Source organism: Rhinolophus sinicus, chromosome 15 (genome assembly GCF_057876585.1).
Source record: "Rhinolophus sinicus isolate RSI-liver-muscle chromosome 15, RSI-T2T, whole genome shotgun sequence".
Lineage (NCBI taxonomy): Eukaryota > Metazoa > Chordata > Mammalia > Chiroptera > Rhinolophidae > Rhinolophus > Rhinolophus sinicus.
In genome coordinates, this window is record NC_142515.1 from 76330813 (window position 1) to 76347639 (window position 16827).

The 16827-nt window shown below is 49.0% G+C and overlaps 1 protein-coding gene across 5 annotated transcripts in view; it reads right to left on the minus strand.

Moving 5' to 3' along the window:
- Window positions 1-16827, minus strand: part of RFX2 (regulatory factor X2) — a 93610-nt gene that overhangs the window by 13635 nt on the left and 63148 nt on the right. For 4 of the 5 annotated variants that reach the window (XM_088792313.1, XM_019710824.3, XM_074337670.2 and 1 more), the window contains 4 exons: window positions 11241-11315; window positions 4595-4776; window positions 3560-3679; window positions 806-921 (listed from right to left, as the gene is read on the minus strand). In XM_088792313.1, the coding sequence (XP_088648439.1) occupies window positions 806-921; window positions 3560-3679; window positions 4595-4776; window positions 11241-11315 (493 nt within the window). The remainder of the gene's footprint in view (window positions 1-805; window positions 922-3559; window positions 3680-4594; window positions 4777-11240; window positions 11316-16827) is intronic. The other variant, XM_019710822.3, reaches the window with a different exon arrangement.

A 16827-nucleotide genomic window follows, 5' to 3' on the forward strand; every position in this document is an offset into this window, starting at 1 on the left:
AATATGCTGAGAGACAAAGTATAGAGCCCAGGGCCAAGGACACAGCAAGTGCTCTCATCACCCCAGATCACCCCAGCATGGGTGCCACCCAGGGCAGTGCATCTGGGGACAAGGCCAGCCCAGTGGTGACCTCCTGGGCTTGACAATCTCTCCAGAAGAGCCATCACAGGAGGGCTCTATTTAGGCTCTAAAAATACACCAAGGCCACTGCTGTCTCAATGTGTGCATGTTTCTGACACGGGTCCCAATAAGTCTCCCTGGGCGTGTCCAAGTGGCAGTCTCTGGGTGAGGACGCAATCCTGGAGCAGTGGGGTCATCTGGGATGGGACTCTCCAGAGCAGCACCCAGGGAACAGGGCCCGGCTGGCCTGTGTGGGAGCTCTGGGAGAGGAGAGACCCAGTTTTAGGGGTCCTGAGCATCTTGAATGTTCCAGTAAGCAAGGAAGACAACCCAGGAGGGCAGCCGACTCCTGCTGCTGCCCTCGGCCAACAGGTTTGAAAATAGGACATCTATCCTCTCTCTGATGGGCATTCCATTTTATTCACTTATTTTTCTGGTGGACTCTTTATCCACGAATTTGGGGGGCAGACGCTGATCTCAGGGATGTGGCATCTCAGGGATGCCACAAAGAAGTGGCGTGTGATTGAACTTTCTATGTCATTCAAAAAGTGTCATACAAGGAGACTCTTTAGAGCACCCATTTCAGTGCTGCTGGTGTTGAAACCCACAAGCACCCAGAAGGGCCGAGCAGACCCCGGGCTTTCACAGCGGGCCCTGCACCCAGGTGGGGATGCTCCCCGCTCACCTATGTACTGCTGGTGCTGCTGGCTCTGTGCGGCCATGGCCTGCTCCGGCGTGCTGTGGAGACTGCTGTGTGAGCCACTGTCCCCAGGGCTGTCTGTCTTCTGGGCCGGCCGGTACCTGGTCAGGGGACACATGTGCCACAATGAGGACGCAGCAACACTGCCCAGAATGGGCCTAAGGAGCAGAAGGCTGAGCAGGATGTGCTTTAGTGTGTGCGTGTGTATAATTTGTAAATGATTATGGTGAAATACACATAACAAAATTGATCATTTGAACCATTTTTAAGTGTTCGGTTCAGTGGCATTAAGCATATTCACCTTGTCATACAACCATCCCCACCATCCATCTCCAGAACATTCCCATCTTCCCAAACTCACACTCTGTCCCCATTAAACACTCACTCCCCTCCCCTCCCCCAGCCCCTGGCACCACCATCTACTTCCTGTCTTTGTGGATTTGACTCCTCTGGGGGACCTCCTGTGAATGGAATCACACAGTATTTGTCCTTTTGTGTCTGGCTGATGTCACTGAACTCAATGCCCTCAAGGTTCACCTATGATACGTTGTCACATGTGTCAGAATGTCCTTTCTCTTTATGGCTGGATCCTATCCCACTTCATGTATATGCTACATTTTTATCCATTCATCATCTGCTGTTGGATACTCGGGTGGCTTGAATGTGTATATACAGAGGGTGCCAAACAAATGTATACAAATTTTAAGAAAGGAGAAAACCTGTATTAAAATTATAATCCTCAATATACACCAATAACAAAAGATGAATACTAGTCACGTTTGACTTCTGCAATTACAAGAGGCGCTCAAAGTGGTTCCCATCAGCGTAATTTTAATACAGTTTTTTCCTTGCTTAAAACGTGTACACATATTTTTGGCCCCCTCTGTGTATATCTGAATGCTTCTTCTTAGAAGACAAGTGAACTTCTTTACACAGAATCCCAAATACCTTACCATTATATGGTCTCGAAGGGAATTCTGAGACTGTCCCTTTCCCTGAGCAAGAAAGCAGTGGACAGTGTGTGTGGGCAGCAAACTGGGGGACATGAACAGAGAAGTCCTTCCGGGGCAGCATGTCTCTCAGAGCCCAGAGGGACGCTGCCAGGTGGAGTGTGCAGCAGGAAGGGTGGGGTGGGGGGCCCCTGTCTGAGCTGGGGGTGCCTTTCTTTGTGGAAAGGGGGGTCAGGCTCACTGTGAGGAGGAAGAAATGCCTCAGATGTGCACGGGCCACCTGACCTGGGGGGTGGTTCCATGTACAGGGTACCAGCCTGTTGCTATGAAATATGTGTACGTGCTCCTAAAATAATACGCTGCCTGGCATATAGATCCATAGGTGTTTGCAGGGGCCGAAACCAAACAAGAAGAAGCTGTCGAGTCCATGTCTGTGGAACAACCAGGGTCAGAGTGGACTGTTGGTTCCATTCTGATGTGTTGGCTCCGGGAGAACATTCCAGAGACTCTTCTGTGACCGCCACTCCTGTGATTGCCATGTGGTTAGAAGTCACTGGGACACTTTGGAGCAGCGGAAATGGGGTTTTCAGCCTCACAGATTGGCTGAGGCATGAAGGTGCCATGTGGGGGTTAAGGGGGCACAGTCCCTGCCCTGGAATAGCCTGGACTCTGGAGAGGGAGCCCGGGACACTGGGAGGCTGACATTCCAGTGGGAACCTCAATGGGATAAACTATGGCTTAGAGGGCTAGTTCTGTTGCTCGTTTTGTAAATAAAGTTTTGTTGGCACGCAGCCATGTCCACTTGTTGGCCGATTACCCCTGGTGGCCCTCGGCTACAGCAGCAGACCGAGCAGTCATTACACAGACACTCTGGCTTGCAAAGCCCAAGGTATTTGCTCTCCGGCCCTTTACAGAAAAGTTTGCTGACTGCTGCCTTAAAAGATGAGTAGGTTTGTGAGGGATAGAGAACATTCCAGAAAGTGCCCAGGCCTTTCCAGCCCTCAGAACAAAATGTCAGGAAGAAGCAACAACTTAAATCTATAGGCTTCTTTCTCCTGGCTTCTTGTGTTATTTTCAGTGCTCTCTCTCTTTTGTTCTTGGTAGTTGAAAAATTAAAGATCTGTGATACCAACTCTATGACACTCTGGAAAAGGCGAAACTATGGGGACAGTCAAAAGCTCAGGAATGCCAAGGGTTAGGAGAGGGAGGGATGCGTAGGTGGGGCACAGGGGCTTTTTAGGGCAGTGAAATAGTCTATGATACCATTCTGAGGGACATGTCATGATACATTTGTCCGAACCCCCAGAATGTAACCAGGATGAACCCTAGTGTAAACCATTGACTTGGGGTGACGTCGACGACGTGTCAACAATGCAGGTTCAATTGTAACAAATGCACTGCTCTGGTCAGGGATGTTGACAGTTGGGGGAGGCTGTGCGTGTGTGTAGTGGGGAGGGGTCTATGGGGAGTCTTTGTACTTTTTACTCAATTTTGCTGTGACCTAAAAGTGCTCTGAAAAATAATGTGTATATTCTTTAAAAAACAGAACACTCTGGAAGCTGTTAGCTGGGTGAGGCTACGTCCTCAGCCCCGAGTCCTGATGCCCTCTCTTCAGGCCAGTGGAGGTGAATGCCTTGGTTCTCCCAGGACGCTGGAGACCGAGGTTCATTGGTCTCCACTGTAGGATAGGAGTCCCCTCGCATGGATGACTTTAATGTTTGAGAAACCTCTCCCTGCATTCTCCCTAGGGAAACCCCTCCTCAGGCCGGCCTCAGCCCTGGTCACTCACCTGGGCTTCTGGTGCACAGGCTGTTGCCGCATGGCCATGTACTGGGTGTCCTCCTGCAGCCGGTTCAGGGGTGAGTCTGGCTTCAGACGGATCCCATAGTAATGATACTTGGAGTTTCCCCTAGAAACCAAACATCCGGGTCAGTGCTCTCTGCAGACATCCTGAAGGACAGGAGGTGCTGTCTGGGTCCTTCCTGTACGTTGGGCCCCAGGGTTCAGTATTCCCTGCACCATGTGGGAAATGTTCATGGGCTGCTTCATGTCCAGAGGGATTGAAGAAATTCTGCACACAACCTCCTGCTCTGGGAGGTTCTCCTCTTGCATTTTAGTATGATAAAGGCTCTGAAAAGTCCTGCAGTAAGAAAACCAGTCCCACGTCTATGTGCTGTAAGGACGGTCTCTGTCAAGGATCAAAGGTGGCAGAGTTAAGGAGGAGACCCACACATTCTCTCGGCCAGGATGCTGGCTTCTGAGTGTGCACGAATGAACCCTGACCCCCACTTCTGTGTGACCTCACTGAGCGTAGGCACCGAGCCTGGCCTGCCGCAGGTCACGGCCACATGCGCTCCAGGCTACCCACTTTGAATAGAGTGTGACCACCTTTTTCTAGCGAGAGAGGTGTTCACATTCTTGCCTGGGATAAGTTTGTGGCACATGATGTTGCCTGGCTGCGGCAGGCCAATGGCAGGCCATGGCGGGGTGTCCAGGAATAGCAAAAAGCAGCAAGAAATAATAAATCCAACTGTCCTACACAATCAAGAGGCGGCTTTTTAAAAACCCATTATTATGGAAAATTTCAAACAAGGAGAGGGAGCTGGAGCGAACCCCCATGTGCCGTCACCAGGAGAGAACCGGACCACAGCCCACGCCCCGGCCCAGGCCAGGACCATGCTGCTGCCAATTCAGGGCAATTCCAAGTTCACCGGAGGCGTGCCAGCCGGGATGTGTGGGGAGGAGGAGGAAGCTGGCTTTCTGTACAAAGGGAGAAGAAGGACAGATGGGTGTGGGGGGCTGCTGGACACACCCCGCTACCCACCTGGTGCCCAGTCGCCGCGTCCTCAGGCCCATAAACACGGAGCGGATCAGTTTCCCAAAGGAGGCGGCGTTCACAGGGTCCAGCTTGTGCTCCTGGCAGTGTCGAAGGTAATGGTTGTACAGAGAGCTTCGGGGGAGACTGACACCTTCGGCAGTTTCATAATTATCTAGTAGCCACTGGAGCTAGAGAAAGAAAGACACGTTTCCGTTCGTCAAAATGCCCCCAAACACCAAAATGCTGACATTGGACTCATTAAGAGCATCACATGCTTCCCCTCCACTAACATGACGAGGAAATTCATTGCTATTGTCACCGATTTGGATCCAAGAGATTCTGGACATGTTACTTAGCTTCCTTTCACCTGCTTCTTTATTCTTTCAGTTTTCAGCCTGGTCTTCAGACTCCTTGACTTAATTGAGAAAAACCTGCATAGATGGAGACTTCGTAGAATCTGTCTTTATAATCATGTAAATACCCACACGCCCTGCACGCTGTTGAAACGCCAAATGTCTCCTAAACCTATGGGAATGGAGATCAATTCTGATGACGAGTCAAGAAAACTCACGGGCCGTGAGCCCTGTGTCGTGCATCAGCATGGTGGTCTACGGAGACAGGCCACTACTTATCTCCTGCAGGCCTGGACCGAGCAGAGCACAGACAGAAACTGAGTACAATCCTTAAGAGGCTAATGTGCCAAGTTTTGTGCTCAGGCCAAGGCAGGAAAAAGAATTGAAGGCCAAATGTGCTGTTCCCAGAGGTTGGCACTGAGTTGGAGGGCCAGGAGCTGGCCTCGTAGAAAGCTAAGTCCCCACCCACGTGGGGCAGCGTGCAGATGGAGGCCCCCCGCCTGGGAACCCCTGAGCACAGTGCCCTGAAGGCTGTGGTTTGATTCTGGCTTCTGCTCTGTTGTGTGAGCACACAAAGCCTGACCCGTGCATCGGCTTTGGGGACAGGCAGGAGCCATGTGCACAGGATCCCAACTGGGGCAGGATCGCTGAGGGAGGCGGGTTGTCGAAGCCCCCCCCACACCCCACACCCCCGTCAAGAGCACTGCGGGGCTCCCTGCTGGCCCTGACCACCTCTGCGGTCCTGGCACGCAGGGCTCCTGCATGGCCCCATGCCCTTTGCATCCTTCCAGATCCAGAGTGAGCGTCTCCCCTGGGACATTGAGACCCCCCACCCCCACCCCCACCTATGGCCTGTACCCCACTGCACTCCACGCCCCTTTGTGGCCCCAACCAGGCAGCATGCTAGCTGAAAAGTCAGCCTACGCATCCCTTTGAAAAAAGTTTTATTATGGAAAGTCTCTATCATGCACAGAGGTAGTGAGAATAATTTAAGGAACTCCTGCCTCAACAGGCATCAGCCTGTGGCCATTTTATTTCATCTAAGCCCCGCCCACAGCCTTCTGCCTGTCCTAAGCCATTTTAAAATGAACCCAACGACCCTTCATTTCATCCCTGGGGCCTCGACGCTCCCACGTGGGCCTGAGTGACAGGTGGGTGGTGGGGCCACCTGGGGGTGGGGATGCCAGAATGAGGGAGGTTTCAGAGGCAGGGGGTGGGCACGCTGGACGTGCAGGATGAAGCCGTGGGAGCAGAGCAAAGATCCAGGACTGACAGAGCAGAAGGTCCTTTAATAGAAAGACAGGCATCGGGCACCAACAAGGGCTAGGTAGTGGGTTCTGTTTGGGGAGGAGGAGGTCTGGGCTGGTGTTTGGGGCAGAGGTGGGGACCAGATGTGTAACCCTGGCACCACGCAGCTGAGGACAGGGTCTCGGTGAGGCGTGCAGAGATTTGTCGCGCGTGGGCACTGCCCTGTGCAGGGGCCGAGGAGGGAGCGTGTGGCCAGGCCTGAAATGAAGACCCAATACGTGCTGCCTTGATACCCGGGGAAACCTCCCCACACTGCTCCTGCAGGGAAGTCTTTGAGCCACACAGCCATCCTCACTGCGGGACCGGGCACAGCTCCTGCGGATCCCTGAGGAGCAGGAGTGAAGCAGGGGCCATGCCACCCTCTTGTCACCACAAAGCCTCCCATAGTCCATTGCTCACTCTGTTCCTCAGTATACCCATGTGACCCCTGTGGTCGGCGCTGTCCTCCTCCCGTGGGCTGTGAGTCTGTGTGACTAATAACAAACAGCTGTCCACTCCGTCTGGTGCCAGGTGTCATGCGTTCAGCCATCCCTGTAACCCTAGGGTGGGAACAGCCCTCACAGACAGGCTGACGCGACACAATGACAACAGGGATACAAGAAGGAAGATGCAAAGCGACATGCAGGAGGGTGGCAGCCATCAAGGGCAGGGGGCTCTGGGCAGAGCAGCTAGCTGCGTGACACGGGCCCGAGCTCATGGGAAACCAGAAAGGCCCCTGAAAAAAACTGTCCCTTAAGGAAAAGAACATCACATTTTCTACTTTCCATCAAGTCATTCAGGCCTTTCATGTTCACACTTCCTGTAAACGTGCTTTTCTGCCATAGGCAGCACAAACCTCCCTCTCCTTCCAGTTTCGCTCTGACCCAGGCCTTGGAGCTTTAGGAGCCATCTCCTTGGGCCTCCCTTGTCCCTGACCTCTGTCTCCACATTTGCACCCCCAGGATCTTAAAGATGCCCCAAGAAACACTGACCAGAGAAGATGGGGTCCCAAAGAGCAAATGGGACCCCAGGGTGCCACTCCTTATGGAACCCTCCATGGGTGGGAGAAGCCAGGACCCACATGGGGACACTGACTGTGGTCCCCGGAGGAGAGGCGGATTCTGTCGGGGGGGTGCTGAGTGATGGCGGCTCATATCTGGCCCACCGCTTGACACGACCGGCTCCTATGTAAAAAGAAAGGTTTGGGAAAGGCAATTCCTTTCCCCCAACCTCGTGGTATTTAAATTAAAAGTAGCCATCTCTGTCTGGGTGAATCTGTTGAGTTGACATCAAGGTCATCATGACAGCAAGGACACATGGTCACCTTCCTCCTAAGTAGAAGTGACTACAGAGAGAATGGACACCACTAGCAGCCTCCAAAAGAATAACTTCCTCTTTTTTGCCTTGAGGAGTTACTAGGAAGGAAAACTGATTGAAGAAGCTGGGGGAAGGAGCCATTGGAGAAGTGTTTCAGGCAGACGGCACAGCCTGTGCAAAGGCCCTGGGGCAGGACCGTGCCTGGTGTGTTGAAGGAACAGTGAGGAGGCCCGTGTGGCTGGAGCAGTGATGAGGGGGAGAGAGGGAGGTGGTGAGGGCAGGGAGGGGGCGGGGGAAGTCATGCAGGGACCTGTGGGTCGTTTCCATGACACTGGCTACTACTTGGAGGGAAATGGGGGCCCTGGAGGCTTCTGAGAAGACAGGTGCCAGGATCTGTCTTAGGTTCTAGTAGGATCACTCTGGAGGCTGAGGGCTGGTTAGTAGGTGGACTCGACAATCCACGGGAGAGATGGGAAGGGTGGTGAAAGGTGGCCATGGTGGTGAAGGTAGGACAAGTGGTCTGATTCTAGGTTGTTCTGAAAGTGAAGTCAAAGAGCATGGGGAGGTGAGGAGCAGGAGGGGGCAGGAAGCAAGGATGAGAAGGGAAGATGGCAGGTGTGGAGTTGGGGGCGGGGTCCAGGCAGCCATGCCCTTGAGGAAACAGCTGCCCTGCCAGGGGAGGGCAAGGTAGTGAGGGGAGAGGGGATACTGAAGAAATAGCGGTCCAGCCAAGGCCACTGCTAGAGGCATTTGCCACGTAATTTGGAGCAACATCTGGGCAAGTGACCCATCCTGTAAGCTGCCGCTCTGTGCAAGCCCCAGCTGGTCTGCAAGTAACACCTTTGTCATCATGCCTGCCTATGGTGGGCCACCAACTGAAGGATAAAGGATCTTTGACAATTTGTGTTTCTTGATTAAAAAGCCATATAACCTGAATATAATTTAAAATCAGGGCATCCTCCCAGGGTTTGGAAATAATGAGTTTGTTTTAGTAGACAGTGGCCACCTCCCTGTGACAGTGACTCAGTGAACCACTGTGGGGTCCCTGAGTCTGCCAGGGTCGAGGGGAGGCTTCTGCAGCTGGGATCTGGGGACAGCAGGGAGGCAGCGCTGGGAGGAGCCCAGGCACCTCCAATGAGTGTAGTTGGGGACCTTGACGGAGGCTTCCCCAGGCGGGGCAGCATGGCTGCTACACCCAAGCGGAGGCCACAGCGACAGCCCGGTGGGGAAGGAGTTTTCACCCCCAGAACCAGTTTCTTTACCTCCTTTCTCTGAAATAACTATCCCTCGTTTTCATGCCACCAGATCACACCTGTTCCCATTTGGAAGACCACTTGAGGCCTCCTTCCTTCAGCGGGGGTTTCCACATCAGGCTGGAAGTTTCCTTCAACCTGCAGACCCCCTGGGTCTGAGCTCCCCAACTTGAGGGCAGCACGGGAAGCACCTGGGGGACCCCAACATCAGCTGGCTCTGGAGGGCACCATCCAGCCTTCCTGGGCTTTGGACATCACGCCACCTGCGCCCACCCCAAGAGAAAACAAGCCTCACAGGAGGCAGTAACGGATCCAGAGGTAACCTCTGTGCTGGGTTCCTGGGCAGACAGGTTTGCTCTGCGCGGCTTTTCTCATGCCTGTCAAACTCCTCACCACCCAGCTCCCCAGAGTGATTTCTTCTCGTTCCTTTTGTCTCCATGCTCAGCACAGCCCAGGGCTGGGAGGACACTGTGACTAGGGCCTGGGACGCCACCAGGAGAACCAGCCCTCAGGGCGCCCCCGAGTCAGACTCGTTTGCCCTGACGTTGGGCTGACAAAGAAGCCGGACTATGGCTGGCTGTCCGACACTAGAGCATCTCAGCTGGGGACAGCTCCAGTGACAACTGTCATGCGTGCGTATGGCCAGCTGGCCACAGGGTAAGCTCAGTCAGCTGTGACGGTGACAAGTGTCAGCAGGACACACTGCCCACCTGTGAGGCAGGTCACACGCTTTCTCTCTCCCCTTCCTCCCGCTCGGTGTGCATGGTTGACTCTCTATAGAAAGATTCTCTTCCACTCCCTTTGACTCCAAATCACCAAGCCCCGCTCCTCCTCCTCAGCTCCTGATGGAAGGAGGAGACCCAACCACAGATCCGCAGGGAGAAAACTGACGCGGAGGTTTTCTGCTCGGAGAGTCAAGTCAGGAATGTAAACGGGCAGGGAAGCAGCCAAGGCTGCCTGCCTCCCAGAGCAAGTGTGAGAACACCAGAAGCAGCCCTGCAGCCATACACCAGCAGCTCATGCGTTTCCCAGACATTTCAAATGAGCCGGACATGCACGCTGCCTGCCTGGGGCGTGCGCCCCCATCCTGCCTTCCTTATACGCCTCTCCTCAGGGCTGACCGAGCGCCAGGCCACAGGCTGTGACATGTCCACGTGTGTCTGCTGACTGCCGAAGAACGCCTGTCCCTGTAGAAGAGACTGTCATTCTGCAGCTGTCCCTACCCAGTGCACTCTGAGTTTAAGACTGAGAAGGGGTGTCTTCCCTCTAAGCACTCACTGAAAACTTTTCCTCCCCAGATGGGCCATTTGGGGTGGCCACGATCCATCTAGCCTGGGCGTGAGGGGGGCACCTGATGTAGTTTTGTTTTTTCCCTCAGACAGGTGTGAGCCTGCGACCCCTAGTGAGAGCCTCTGAGGCTGAGAAGCGTACGGCCCGCATACATGTGCCTGGAGCAGCCAGCCATACCTGTGTCCAACCATAAACCCAGAAGTTTCTGGGCCTTTCCCTAGCTGGGCTGCTGCCCCAGAACCTCTGCCTTTTGAGCAACACTCCACTTTGAACATCAACCAGCACAAAAGTCTTCATGGGGTCACGGGATTGTGATTGACTAAAGGGGACTTCTTTTTCTTTTGTGTTTTAACTCTCAAGAGAATTGAAAAGATTTGGGATCAAATCACAACCTAAGTAGCTGCTTGAGAAGCATTCTGGCATCAGTGGCCTGTCCTCTTTTTAAAATGCCGAACAAATTTCCAGTTACATGTAAAGTTGAATTGAAAGTGTTTGGAGAAGGGAAAATGGAGGAGTGTGAGGAGACCAGAACTTTCCTTGTTAACTATTCCAGGAAATAGACTCTTAGACGGTTACCTCCTCCAGTGCGCTCCTGCCCCACAAAGCTGCTCAGAGACAAAGACGTTTGTCACCTCCTGGCATGGAACCCATGATCACAGTTTCCCCAGAAGGGGAAGGAGAGAGATCTCACACAACCCACATCAGTAGGAATGAGTTGCTTTGCACGTTTCTCAAGTTACCTTCCCCCCTTCCCCCCCAAATGCCGATCACAGTAAACTTCGCTAAGACTCTTTATGGTATCCCCAATCCTGCATCATCTTTTGTTATTGTTGCTTGTTTTAGTATTAATTTTGTTTATAATGCTTGTGATCCGCCAGGCATTGCTGGAAGTGTGTCATGTACGTTCAATAATCTCATCCCCGTAACACGCCCTGAAGGGGTAGGTGCTATGAGCATCTGTCTGCCTCCAAAGAGGCCCTCATGTCCCCTACACTGCACAAGGGCATTTTGCTGGATGCAGACCTCTGGCTGGGCTTCTCCCCCATTTTCAGCACTTCAGAAGTGTCATTTCATTGCCTTCGCTTGTTTTTATAAAATGCCTGTGAAGGGACACGCACAGCAGGGCAGACCACCGGGCCAACACACACTTACATGGCTGTTGAGTAAACCGCTTTTGTGTGATGTAATCCCTTCGCTTTTTTGGAGGTTTTCAATCGCCATTTCAAGCTAAAGAAAATGTGTGCAGAAACAAAACAAAACAAAACGAAAAAAAAAAAAAAAGGAAATCAGATGGTTAGCATCAGCCAAGGTTTGTTTTTATTAATATCCAAATAATGATTCAAGCGCCTACAAAATAAAAACAAGGCTTGACACAGGCAGGGGGCGGGTTAAGTGGGAGGTGAAGCAGCAGCCGGGTGTGAGGTAGTTACATGCAGGTGAGCCCAGAGCTGAGGGACACGAGAAGCGGGAGGAAGCTGGACTCTGAACCCTGGCTGTTGAATTGAGCACGATGCCTGCATGCGCACGTGTACAACATCCACACTTAGTCGCTGCAGAAGTTCAAGTGTAAGCAGAGCCAGCAGAATAATCGCCCGCTGCTCCCCACACCTGTCGTCTGTTGCTAGGGACAATCAGCCGACCAAAAGACACCATGGACAGTTGGTGGCACTGACTTCCCGGCCAGCCTGTATCCTCCTGGATGCTTCGGGAATACACCAACAAGGCTAAAGACCCAGGTCCTGCCATCAGAGGTGTAAGACCATGGGGCCATTGCACATGTCACAGAGATAAGTTCCTGAATGTGTATGAAGCACGAGCAGTGCAAAGAGGGTTATAGAGAAATGAGAATGTAGTCACAGAGGAAAAGTCATGTGGCAGGCCTACCAGCGAGGCCTTCTTGGGGGAAGGGGCTTCTGAGTTGGATTTTAAGGACCTCATGGAGGTGGGGAACTGAGGTGGTGCCACAGGTCTACGCAAAAGAACAAACACCCAATTATGTGTGGCTACCATCACATTTGTATGTGCTGAATTTGACCCTGATTTGTACTTAGAAAATGGAAATTTAAACTCTGCTGCATTCCACCATGACAGAGAACTGCAATGGAAGGAAATGAATCTAAAGTATACGCCATTTGTCCTCAAACACACAAGGACTTCAGTGATGCTTCTGCAAAAAGCAGGCTGAACATGTATTCTAGAAAGCGCAGCTGGACTGGCTTCCCGGAGCTGAGTTCAGAAATGAGAGGGTTACTGCTTCACCCATCACCCTTCTGATTACTGTTGTATATGTCCACTCTCACTACTTCTATTCAACATTATACTGGAAATTCTGGCCAGGGCACTTAGGCAACAATAACAAATAAAAGGTACATGAATAGGAAAAGAAGAAGTAAATGACCTCTCTTTGCAGATGGCATGATCTTAAAGAAAATACTGAAGAGCAACAGAAAAATCAATTAGCACTCATAAATGAATTCACAAAAGTTGCAGGCTACAAGATCAACATACAAAAATAAGTTATATTTCTAAGCAATGAACAATGTGAAAAGGAAAGTAAGGAAACAATCCCATTGACAATAGCATCAAAGAGAATAAAATACCTAGGAATAAATTTAATCAAGGAGGTGAAGTACTTGTACACGGAAAACTATAAAACATTGTTGAAAGAAACTAAAGATGACCTAAATATACAGAAAGACATCCTATGTTCATGGATTGGAAGACTTAATATTATTAACGCGGCAATACGCTCCAAATTGATCCCTATCAAAATTCTCTATTGAACTTCCAACTGCTTTTTCAGAAATGGACAAGTTGATCCTAAAATTGGTATGACATTGCAAGGGACCCCGGTGCCAAAACAATCTTGAAAAAGAAGAACAAAGTTGAAAACTCACCCTTCCTGATTTCAAAACTTACTACCAAGTTATAGTAACTGAAATGGTGCAGTACTGGGATAAGAACAGATATGTAGATCAATGAACTGAGAGTCTAGAACTAGTCCCATCCATCAATATGGTCAATTGATTTTTGACAAGCATGTCAAGACCATTCAATAGAGAAAAAGTAAACTTTTCAACAAACAGTGTTGGGATAATTGGACAGCCACATGCAAAAGAATAAAGCTGGATCCTTATCTTATACCATATTCAAAAATCAACTCAAAATGCATCAAAGAACTAAATGTAAGAGCTAAAACTATAAAGTTTCTAGAGGAAAACATGAGGTAATCATGTAAAACGAGGTTATCTTCGTGAACTTAGACGTGGCAATGGATTCTTAGAAATGGCACCAAAAGCACAAAAAACATAACAAAAGAAAAAAATTGAGATAAATTGGACTTTATCAAAATTAAACTTCATTGCAACAAAGGACACTATCAAGAGAGTGAAAAGAATCCCACAGAATGGTAGAACATATTTGTAAATAATATATGTGAAAAGGGTCTTGTATCCAGAATATATAAATAACACTCATAACTCAACAACAAAAAGACGAATGACCCAATTAAAAAACGGATGAAGGACTTAAATAGATATGTCCCCAATAAGCACATGAAAAGATGTTCAACATCATTAGTCATTAGGGAAATAGAAACTAAAACTACAGTGAGATACCTTTCATACCCACGAGTATGGCTGAGAAAGAAAGAAAGAAAGAGACGGAGGGAGGGAGGAAAAGAAGGGAGGGAGGAAGGAAGGAAGGAAGGAAGGAAGGAAGGAAGGAAGGAAGGAAGGAAGGAAGGAAGGAAGGAAATAACAAGTGCTGGTGAGGATGTGGAGAAATTGTAAGTAATCCTCATACACTGTTGGTGAAATGTAAAGTGATTCAGCTGCTGTGGAGTCTAGCAGTTCCTCAAAAAGTTAAATGTAAACCCAGTTAAACCATATGACCCAGCAATTCCACTCTTAGGTATATACCCAAGATAACTGAAAACGGGTGTTCAAACAAAACTGGTACACACATGTTTATAGTAGCATTATTCATAATGGCAAAAAAAGTGGAAAAATCCAAATATCAATCACAGACAAACGGATAACACAACACGGTCCAGCCACACAATGGAATATTGTTCATTCACAGAAAGGAGTGAGGCACTGACAATTGCTACAATATGGATGGACCTTGAAAACATGCTTGGTGAGAGAAGCCAGACACACAAGACCACAGTGTGTGATTCCATTTATGGGAAATGTCCAGAACAGGCACATCCACAGGGACAGGACGTGGGTTAGTGGTTGCCAGGCGCTGGGGGAGGGGGGCATGAAGGGCGACTGCTAACTGGTACAGGGTTTCTTTCTTTCTTTTTCCCCCCTCAAATTGGGGAATATTGGGGAACAGTGTGTTTCTCCAGGGCCCATCAGCTCCAAGTCATCCTTCAATCTAGTTGTGGAGGGCGCAGCCCACCCTGCCATGTGGGAATCGAACCGGCAACCTTGTTGTTAAGAGCTCCCGCTCTAACCAACTGAGCCATCTGGCCACCCCCAGGGTTTCTTTTTAGGATAATGAAAATGTTGTGGAATTAGATAGGGTAACGGTTGTATAACATTGTGGATGTACTTGATGCCATTGAACTGTACACTTTTAAATGCTTAAAATGGTGAATTTTATGTTATGTGAATTTTACCTCAATAAAAAACATAACTAATTAAAAAACCATTAGTGTCTCTCACAATCTCACAAAAAGAATGGATCTTTTACTCACACGCATGGTTTTAACATCATGCACTGGTCACTTGGAAAATATTAGTTCACTGAGTTTGCAGATCTTCCAAATGTTGCCACATTTCATTACACAGTATTGAAAAATCACATTTGTTAATATCACTACCAACCTCATTGGAAAGATACCAGTTTCTCAAAATTCTTTTTTTTTTTGGTTGAAAATGTACTGGCAACAAAATCTGTCAGTTGTTTTCCTGGATACATCCGGCTCCCCCGTTCATTTCTGAGAAAGTGCCTGCCCCCTTTCCAAGTCTGAATAATCATAATTTGTCTGTTATTCCTTCAAGCAAGAACAGCGTTTGAAGAAAAACGTGGCTAGTTCTGCTCACAGCTCACTTGTACAGAATCTTCTCCTCAAGATGGGCAGGCCGCTAAAGAGCTGTTTGTCACATGGAATATTATAAAGATGTGCACTCAGAGACTGAGATTTCATAAAATTAATAGTTTTTACGGCTTCACCAAGGACCTTCTTACGTGGAACAGGTGTTTGATTTCTCTGTTCTTTTTCGTTTTACTGTGAGCACATGCTGGTGAAGGATACAGTGACTTCCAGGAGAGCGTGATGCCTCTGCTTTGATTCCTGCCTTGACATGTGCCCACCTGTTTCAGTGATGCTCATTTTGCACAATCAGTGCAAGTGTTGATACTGGGAAAATGGCAACTAAAGGCTTAGTGTTATTATGAAAACAGTTTTGAGCTTGTGCAACCCCTGAAAGGGTCCTGGGGACACCCAGACGTTTGCTGGACATATTGAAGACTGCTAAAAATCATGGAGTTATGAATATTGAGAAAAAGAATACAAATTTGCTGTATAAGACCATCCTTAAAAACCCATAGCTATTAAATAGGATCTGAACAAAACCACTGATACAGAAAATTAACTTAATGTAAAGTGGAACCTCGGAAGGTGTTCATTGTGTTTTCAAATTAAAATATCACTTAAACATCTGAAAGCGACGAAGGTCAGGAAACCACCACCAACACCTTAAGGCCAGATGGGAAGGTTGATGCCCACAAGTCAGGACTGAAGGTGCACTGCGCACGCGCCTCCAGCAGAGGGCGCTGCGGCACCATCTCCCAACACGACTTGGAGGGCAAGCCCAACATCCTTGGAAAAAGGGGTATCTTGCACTTGAACTTGAAGTTTGGGGGCTTCCTTTCAGATCTGACAAAGGGATTCTTATTGTACAAGTACAAACGTCTTGCTCAGTCTTCTTGGTGGCTGGAGAAGTTAGGGTTAAATCGTTAAATATGCTTAAAATTAAAACTAATTTTGTATTTCACTAGAGTTTTTCTAATATTTAAAATTTTTTATCTAAGTGCTACATGCATGCGCACATGTCAAACAGCATGGAAGAGCCAAGGATGGACTCAGTGGTGCCCCATCCCCACCCCAGGCCCAGGCTGCTTTCCATAAAATAATTTCTGTCTCCTTCACATCTTGGTATTACGTATATGCTTGTGCACCTATTTCTTGACTCATAAGGCACTTAATTTTTCTTTTTGACTTGCTGCAATGCAGCATGTATTCCTTTTTATTTGGCCATTTAATATCATGTGTTTCTGCTACATGAATTAACAGAATGCCTGCTTTAAGAGCTCAGTTGGACGGAGGACAGAAAATGAATAAGGACTCTCTATCAAAGATACAGTGTCTCAAGAACCTAATGTAGTAACAGATAGCAGGTGAGTTTTAATAGCTACCAAGTATATTAAAATTAGCCAATTATTTTAAAAATTTTTAATAAAATTTTAAAATTTCTTTCATGTATAATCCTAGCAAGATTCTATCTGGCATAAGGATTACATTCATGCCTCTTAAGAGAGGGTGGAGGTTACTTCTCCTCCAAGTTCATTAGCATCTACCCAAATGGCCATCCCATATATAGCATAATAACCTTGTTAAAAGGACGTGCCAGACAGGGTTTGTCCCTGCAAAGGGCCAGGAATAAACACCCAACACCCGCATCTCCAGGCTGAGTCTGCCCTAATTGGATATCGGGACCATGTCTCC